Source organism: Vombatus ursinus, unplaced genomic scaffold (genome assembly GCF_900497805.2).
Source record: "Vombatus ursinus unplaced genomic scaffold, bare-nosed wombat genome assembly UNPS02001419.1, whole genome shotgun sequence".
NCBI lineage: Eukaryota > Metazoa > Chordata > Mammalia > Diprotodontia > Vombatidae > Vombatus > Vombatus ursinus.
Window position 1 is genome coordinate 21,819,622 of NW_020941197.1, and position 9,207 is coordinate 21,828,828.

The following is a 9,207-nucleotide window of genomic DNA, read 5'->3' on the forward strand; positions in this document are numbered from 1 at the left end:
AAAGAAAGAAAGAAAGAAAGAAAGAAAGAAAGAAAGAAAGAAAGAAATTAATGCCCTTGCACCCTGCTCCTTTTCTGCCAGGTTATCTGACCCCAGGCCATGGACTGCTCACTTAGGGATGTATATACAAGGTAATGCCAAGTTTGTCTCTCCAGTGAGAAGAATTGTGGTTCATGAGTACTATAATAGCCAAACCTTTGACTATGATATTGCCCTGCTGCAGCTGAGCACTGCTTGGCCTGAAACCATGAAGCAGTTAATTCAGCCAATATGTATTCCTCCCGTTGGACAGAAAGTGCACAGTGGGGAGAAGTGTTGGATAACAGGCTGGGGACGAAGGAATGAAGCAGGTGAGCAAGCACTCATTCATTGCCCCCTTCCCCCACCCAGAACTGTTCTCCTTCAGCACCCTGAGCAGAATGATCCAATATACACACTGATAGCCCTTCCAAAACCTTAGCGTCCCAGTTTATCAGCCTACTCAAATCCCATGACCTACATCTCTATTCCATTTCTGCCTCCCACAGTGATGATTATACATTAGATATTGCCATCTTGCATAACTTCCACCCCCTTGGTCAACTCTGAAGTTCCTTCTCTCATAATGACTTATCTTCCTACTCTTCCTCTCCTTTACTCATTGTGTTAAAATCTATCTTGTTCAGATACCCCTGACCACTCCCTCTCCTTCTAGTCAGTAAGTTTTAGCAAGACATGAGATTTGCAAAGGGAAATCTGGAAGTCATGTATAAACCATCCCAAAGATCAAAAGAGCATAATTTACAAATTGCATTATATATTAACTAAGGTTCATATCCTGGTAATATGTGCTGAATCAAGGGAAACCCATCTACATGCTGCTTGTTAAAGCTTCTGGTCCTGTGATATATAAATTCCATACAAAATCCAGACCTTCATAGCTCCAGACCAGCAGAACATGAAAAAATGCTGATTTGAGATGATGACTTTGAAGTTTCACTGATAACTTTGAGAAGATTCAGACATGTTAATGAACTTACTCCAACGTGGCACAGATATGAGCTGCTCTGTTTTTTCCAAAAAAACTGTAAAAATGAGACCTCAAACTCCTCCTCCCACCACCCTGAGCTCCCAATTCTAATCCATGGTCTTGTGAGTAATACTCTCTGCCTCTTCCCATCCCTAGCCTACTCCCCACACTGCCTGCCTTCACTATCCCATTCCTCTGTTCCTGAGCTGCCTGCTGCCTCTGCACCATTTCTGTTGCTCGTCTCTGCCTTATTAAAATACAATTGCTGCCTGTTTCCTACTGTCAATCATAGTCTTTCCTGGCAAGTACCCAAAGAACTGAGTGTGCCTGCCCCTATTTCATAATTTTATAATTTAATTATCAAATCACTCCTCCTAAACTTATTCTCCATCATCACCACAATCCTAATTCCTTTCACTCATCCCTGTTTTCTTAGGTCATCACTCCTGTGCAGTCTTTTCTTTACAGTTCTGACCTTATAGTTATACAGTCTTTTACACTTGAGTCTTTGGCCCCTTTGTTCTATCACTATCCCTGTTTTCCCAAACCTCAATCCTGAGTTATTTCTAGTAGACAGACAGACAGACAAACAGGTAGATAGAGAGATAGATAGATAGATAGACAGACAGACAGACGGACAGATGGATAGATAGACAGACAGATGGACAGATATAGATAGATAAATAGACAGATGGACAGATAGAAAGACAGAAAGGCAGACAGATAGATTGATAGACAGACAGATGGACAGATGGATGGATGTATGGATGGACAGATGGACAGATGAATGGATAGATAGACAGACAAACAGATAGATAGACAGACAGATAGAGTATTTATTAAATGCTATATACCAGGCATAGTTCTCCACTATTCATCTTCTCTGTTATTACATGCTATTCAATACAGATAGTAGTTGTAGTTGAATGGAATGCCAGACTTGGAGTGAGGAAGACCCAGGTTCAAATCTCATTTTAGGAACAGGCTATGTGACTTCAGGCAAGTTATATAACCTCTTTTGGCCTCGATCTCTCATTTGTAAAATGGAGAGTTTGGACTAAGTGACCTTTTAGGTCCCTTTCAGTTTTAAATCTTTGATCCAGAATTCATATAACAATGCCACCTAGATCTACTCCAAATTTGTGTTATCTAATCTTAACTGAGCTGGGGATACAAAAAGAAGCAAAAGACAGTCTCAGCCCTCAATAAGCTTACAATCTAATGGGGGGTGGAGACAACATGCAAACAAATTTATACAAAGCAAGCTTTGTAGAGGCTAAGTAGGAAATAATTAAAAGGGGAAAAGCACTAGAATTAAGAGGGATTAGGGAAGGCTAGAAGGTGGTATTTTAGTTAGGAGGTCAGGTCAGGTCAGGTCCATAGTCTAAACAGAAGAGGTAGAGTTCCAGGAGTTCTACTTCTATTTCTTTTTGTCTAGAATATTGCAAGAACCTCTCAATGGATAGACCCGTTTCTAGTCTCTTTACTCTCCAATCCATCCTTCATACAGTTGCTAAAACAATTTTCTTAAGACACATATTCAATCGTGTTACCTCCCTGATCCTCCCAGGTTTTTATTGCTCTTCCCTTGCTTTTTTTTTCCAATTCAGGAAGTGTTTATTGAGCACCTACACTATACTAAATGCTGGGGATACAAAGAAAGGCAAAACACAATACCTGCTTTCAAGGAGCTCAGTCGAATGGAGGAGACAACGTGAAAAATCTATGTACAAATAAGATATACGGAGAATAAATAAGAGATAATCTCAATAGAATATTTGTTCTGTCCATCTAGGACACACATTTGCATAAATGTACTTTAGGAGAATGCCCATAATAGAGATCATACATGAGGGGGCATACAGATAACGTGTTTACTAATCTCTTCAATTCTCATGACCTATACTTTCATTCTACACATAGGACATATCAATCATGTCCCCTTTCTCTGAGCAAAACACAATGAGAGGGGGCAGCTAGGTGGTGCAGTTGGTAGAGCACTGGCCCTGGAGTCAGGGCCTGACTTCAAATCTGGCCTCAGACCCTGGGCAAATCACTTAACCCTGTTTGTCTGAGTTCCCTCAACAGTAAAATGAGCTGGAGAAGGAAATGGCAAACCACTCCAGTATCTTTGCCAAGAAAACCCCAAATGGGGTCATAAAGACATTACTAAAATACTAAACAACAACAACCTTTGACCCCAGAGCTCTGGATTTTTCTGGGGGACCATAGTGCTTACCATCCTTACTTACCGTTTCCCATCTCTGGGTTAGAGTAAAAAAAAAAAAGAACCATAATGAGAGGTCTCTGAAAGGTCTCCTATGCCTTCATCTGACATTCAATCCTGGGCTACCCAAAGTTGCCCCTCCACCCATGATTTCACTTGGTATAGAGGCTTGGTATAGCCTCTCTAACAATCCCCATCCCTGCCTGCTCCTTAATTTGGGACTAATCTGCCAGGAATCTGTAGTGTCCCTCCCCCCCTCCCCCATACTCCAAACACACACAATTTCAGCATGTGGGGCACAACCTTTACTGCCTAAATCTGGCCCTATATTTGCTAGACAATGTACATTCTTATTTCCCACCAGTAGAATGTAAGCTTCTTAAGAAAGTGTGGTATAACGAAGTGATGGACTTGAAATCAGGAAGACCTGTACCTCTGATACTTACTAGCTGTGTGACACTGGTCAAGTCACTTTACCTTTTTGAGTCTCCATTTCCTCATCTGTAAAATGGGTATGATAATAGCACCTATCTTACAGGGTTTTCCTGAGGATCAAATGAAATAATATCTGAAAAGCACCTCACAAACTTTTAAAGTGCTGTATAAATGTGAACTTTTGAGCACTAGAATTGTAAGCACTGATCTTAGAGGTGACTGAAAGCTTTTGTAGGAACATAGAATTAGAGCAGAAGGGATCTCAGTGGTAACCTAATCCAGTCACTTCATTTATACATGAAAACTTGAGGCCCAGAGAGGTTCCCAGGTAGTGAGTGACAGATGCAGGATTTGAACATAGGTCCTCTGGTTCCAAAGCCAGCATTCTTTGCAACGTACCATGCCACAGTCCCTTTGATCTCCCAGGCCCACCAGTGCCCTTTGTTGTAATTTTCAAAGGCTTCAGGATGAATGACCTGGGAGATGTGGGCCTAGAACCTCGTTCTGGTGTTTCACTGTTTGATACTCTTTAAACACAGGCAGCAGGCACTTTTCCCAGTACTCGGTTTTCCCAGTTGCTAAATAGAGACAAAGATAGCTAGGTGGCACAGTAGATAAAGTGCCAGGCCTGGAATCAGGAAGATCTCAGTTCAAATCCAGCCTACTAGCTATGTGACCTTGAGCAAGCCACTTAACCTTGTTTGCCTCAGTTTCCTCATCTGTAAAATGAGCTAGAAAAGGAAATGGCAAATCACTCCAGTATCTTTGCCAAGAAAACCCCAAATGTGTCATGAAGAGTTGGCCATGATTGAAACAACTCAACAACAGCACTTACATATCACTTTAAAAACGAGACTTCATACTCCTGCCCCTGAACCCTCTTTAATTTGCATTGAGTCCATGCTGCTGAATGTTCACAACTCTAATCAGTCGTTACATGAGGACATTGTGTTCATGGGCCCTTCTTAAATTTTTTTTTTTGTTCAGTTGTATCTGATTCTTCATGATCCCATGGACCATACTGTCTATAGGGTTTTTGTGGCAAAGATACTGGAAAAATTTGCCATTTTCTTCTCCAGTGGATTAAGGCAAACAGAGGTTTAGTGATTTGCCCAGGGTCACACAGCTAGTAAGTGTCTGAGGCCAGATTTGAACTCAGGTTTTCCTGACTCCAGGTCTGGTGTTCTAACCCCTGGACCACCTAATTGCCATCTTAACTTTTAGGTCGACAAGTGATTCTAACCAATAATTCTAAGGTGAAAAAAGAGGGGTGTGTGTGTATGTGTATTTTATTCTTGTCTCCTACTTTCCACCTTTTTTTTTTCCCAGATAGCAAAGGCTCCACGACTCTGCAGCAAGCTGAAGTTGAGCTTATAGACCAAACTGTATGTGTTTCTACGTATGGAATTGTGACTGCCCGGATGCTTTGTGCAGGTGTAATGTCTGGGAAGAGAGATGCTTGCAAAGTAAGTAATCAAAGTTCCTCTGTCTCAGAGTACACTACTTTCTGAGGCTTATTAGCATATTCTAACCTCCTTCAGAAGACTATGAAGTGACCTGGGCAAGAGTGACCCTTGTTACTGGGGACTAGAATTTCATTTTCCTTCTTCTAGTCCAGTGTGTTTCCCTTTATTGTTTTGCTGTTCAGTCGATTAGTCATGTCCAATTCTTTGTGACCCCATTTGGGTTCTTCTTGGCAAGGATACTGGAGTGATTTGCCATTTCTTTCTCCAGCTGATTTTACAGATGAAGAAACTGAGCCAAACAGGGTTAAGTGACTTGCCCAGGGTCACACAGCTAGCGTCTTAGGCCGGATTTACATTCAGGTACTCCGGCCTGGTGCTTTATCCACGGAACCACTTAGCTGTCCTTTATACCTTACTATTTTTTCTGTTCTTAGGTGACATGACAAAGCTAAGATACAGAGAGATCAAATGATTTGCTTGATTTCATACAACTTAGCACCGAACTGGAACTAGAATTCTTGTCTCTTAACTTCTAGTTCAGAGATGTATCTTTTTTCCTTTACGCTACTTTGTTTCTGATCAATCAATCAACAAATTATTAAGCACCTACTATGTACCAGACATTGGGTGCTAGGATGTTGGAGAGATTGGCAGCATTAGACTTTGATTTTCTCACTCAGTCTAAAGATGGAAAAAGGCTAGAAATTGCATAGTTTATCTGTACATGCTAGGACGTTTCTTAAGAAATCTGTCTGTTCCCTTATTAGAAGCTTCTTAGTGCTAAAGTGCCCTTTATACTAAAGAACATAGTTCTGTATCAACTCTGAATCATGGTTAATGCAGGTAGCTGTATGCTAACTTTCCAAAATTAAATAGATGTGTGACCTTAGGCAAGTCATTTCATTTCTCTGGTCCTCAGTTTACTTCCTTTATACAACGAGGTGAATGAATTATATCTAGATAAGATTCCTTCCAACTTTAATATTCCATGATTCTATAAACGTTACTCCTATTGGTAAATTATGGTTCCCTCCCCTAGGGACAGGCAGGACCAAAGCAGTGCTCTAGGTGTTCATTCATTCATTCCATTTATTACAATTAGATAGGAGTAGTTGTTTCTGGGAATGAAAGGACACCCTGGCTGGGCCCATAGACACTGAGGCCATTGGGGACACATCAGAAGAATAGTCCCCCTGAGCCTTACCTTTCTGGTTAACGCAGGCTAGTCCCAAGGAGACTTGGAGAGAGAAGAGAAGGCCTAGCAGGTAGTTGTCAGAATGGAAGGGGAATGTTTCACAATGCCTTAACTCCTTTCTCTACATGACCCCAATTACCATACTCTTGAAACTCACCTCAGATAATTCTATTGGCATGCAAGGAATGGGCTGCCGACACTAGATCTCGGGGTCTCAGTCTAGGAGAAAGAACACAGGATCAGAAGACCCAGATTCGAATTTGGGTTCTGCCAGTTACTATTGGTGGAAATTTGGGCAAGTCACTTAACTACTCTGATTCTTAGTTTCTTCATCTGTAAAAAAATTAGATTTTCTCTCAAAATTCTAAAATCCTTCTACCTTCTGACTTTAAAGTGATATTGGCTCAGATGGCAGACTTGATTAATTAAGTATATTTGGTGTAATGAAAATACCTGAAGCTAATCTGAGCCTAATTTTCTCGCTATCCACAGTGACCATAAATCAGGTACACAAATGAAGGGAGGAAAAGTTGCCTTATGCTATTGAGACAGGCTTAATTTCTGAGTTTTCACAACCTTAGGATCCCATAGAGTTACAATAATTCAATTCTCCTACAAAGAATCAAATACAATGATGATTCAAATACTAGATGATTCACAATGCTAGAACAAACATTCCAGAATAAGGATTGAGCCTGTAATTTCATTGGTATAGGCAACTCCCCCTACCAATGCTGATCACCATTTTCTCTACAGTTTGTAATCTTAGGGAGCTGTCCCCAGCACTGAAAGGTTAGGTGACTTGGGTGAATGGCCCCAGGCCATTCCGGCTTTGAGGTCAGTTCTCTATCCACTATCTCATGATGCTTCTGACAGCAAGAAGTTCATATATTCATAATCACCTGAGCCTTAATACTGGGGAGATGGAAACTCAAATCTCCTAAACACCAAGTATCTTCAGTTGAATGAGCCTGCCATCAATGTCACAAACAAACATTGACATTTAAAGGTTCATTTTCCTTCCCGACATTTCAGTGACACATCAAGAAACTGTACTAGCCAAGAGTAATGTGGTCAAAATAATGCCTAAACTAGGTTACTTTTGAAATAAATGCTCTTAAAACATTAATAAAAGGCGCAGCTAGGTGGCACAGTGGATAGAGCACCAGCCCCGAAATCAGGAGGACCTGAGTTCAAAGCCAGCCTCAGGCTAAACACTTGACACTTACTAGCTATGTGACCCTGGACAAGTCACTTTAACCCCAATTGCCTAAAAGTAAAAAAAAAAAAAATACATTAATAAAACAACTAACAATTACTTGTGGGACAAATGTGACTGACACAGACATGATCTTGTTGCAGGGGGATTCGGGTGGACCCTTATCATGTCAAAGAAAAAGTGATGGAAAATGGATTTTGACTGGCATTGTTAGTTGGGGACGTGGATGTGGAAGAGCCAACTTTCCTGGTGTTTACACGAGGGTGTCAAATTTTGTTCCCTGGATTCACAGATACGTACCTTCTCTTTTATGAGTCTGGGTATGATTGCCCTGGAATTTTGAATGTGCACTATGTGAGAATACCATTAAAACGATTTAGTAATTACTAACGGCACATGTCCATTTTTCTTCAGGAAATGTCATAGAGGGCGGGGTAACAAGCAGTTTTATTCAAACAGGATTTTCCTGTAGGCATTCATTTATTCACTAACTCTTTCATGCAATAAGCATATATTTAGTACTTATTGTGTATGAGGCACTATGATAGATACTAGGACTAAAATGATAAATAGGACACAGATCTTATTGTCAAGGAATCTATCACCTCCCTGTGTACATGTACACTAGTAATTATGATATGAAAGCTCCAAGTAAGTGGCAAGGAGCAGTTTAGGCAAAGTGCTATCAGAAGAGGTCACTTTTCACTTTCACAGGAGGCACCAGGGAAGCCTTCATGGAAGAAGTGCTACTCGAACTGAGGTTTTACGCATGTGTGTTTGTGTGTGTGTGTGTGTGTGTGTGTGTGTGTGTGTGTGTGGCAATTGGGATTAAGTGACTTGCCTAGGGTCACACAGCTAGTAAGTATCATGTGTTTGAGGCTGGATTTGAACTCAGGACCTCCTCATTCCAGGGCTGGTGCTCTATCAACTGTGCCATCTAACTACCCTGCAAGGTATTTCTTATAGCACAACAGTATTCCATCACAATCATATACCACAAGTTTTTCAGCCATTTTCCAATTGACGGGCATCTGCTCAGTTTCCAAGTGTTTGCTATCACAAAAAGAGCTGCTATGAATATTTCTATACAAATAAGTCCTTTTTCCTTTTCTTTGATCTCTTTGGGGTACAGACCTAGTGGTCGTATTGATAGGTCAAAGGTATGTACAGTTTTATAGCCCTTTGGGCATGAAAGATATTTCTGAGGTAGAATCAATAGAACTTTGTAACTGATTAGACATATGGGATGGGAGGGGAAAGGTGTGGAGAGACAGAGCTAAAGATACAGAGAGAGAGAGAGACAAAGAGACAGACAGAGAAGACAGACAGACAGACACACACACATACACACACGACTAAGGACAAAATGTGGAAGACATCCATGCTCAAGGAGTAAAAGGAAATTGCCGAAGGAGACAGAAAAGTGGTCACAAAGAGGAAAGACATGAGAATGTCAGGAACCAAGGAAGGAAGGGGTATCAGGAAAAAGAAGGAAAAAGAAGACATGATTCACTGTGTCAAATGTTTTTACATAGATTAGAACACAAAAGGAGCTATTGGGGTCAATGATAAGTTTTCCAGGGACCTTCAAGAGAGCTATTTCATTGTGGGAGAGGGAGAGGATGGAAACCAGATTGTAAGGAGATGAGTTTTGAG

The 9,207-nt window shown here is 40.9% G+C and overlaps 1 protein-coding gene across 1 annotated transcript in view; it reads left to right on the plus strand.

Annotated features, from left to right (window-relative positions):
- The window catches only part of TMPRSS7 (transmembrane serine protease 7), an 85,360-nt gene extending 77,466 nt beyond the window's left edge, over nt 1–7,894 (plus strand). Inside the window, exons 16-18 of the mRNA XM_027868215.1 lie at nt 82–350; nt 5,001–5,137; nt 7,695–7,894. Of these exons, the coding sequence (XP_027724016.1) occupies nt 82–350; nt 5,001–5,137; nt 7,695–7,865 (577 nt within the window). The 3' untranslated portion in view covers nt 7,866–7,894. The remainder of the gene's footprint in view (nt 1–81; nt 351–5,000; nt 5,138–7,694) is intronic.
- Nucleotides 7,895–9,207: the final 1,313 nt, after the last annotated feature.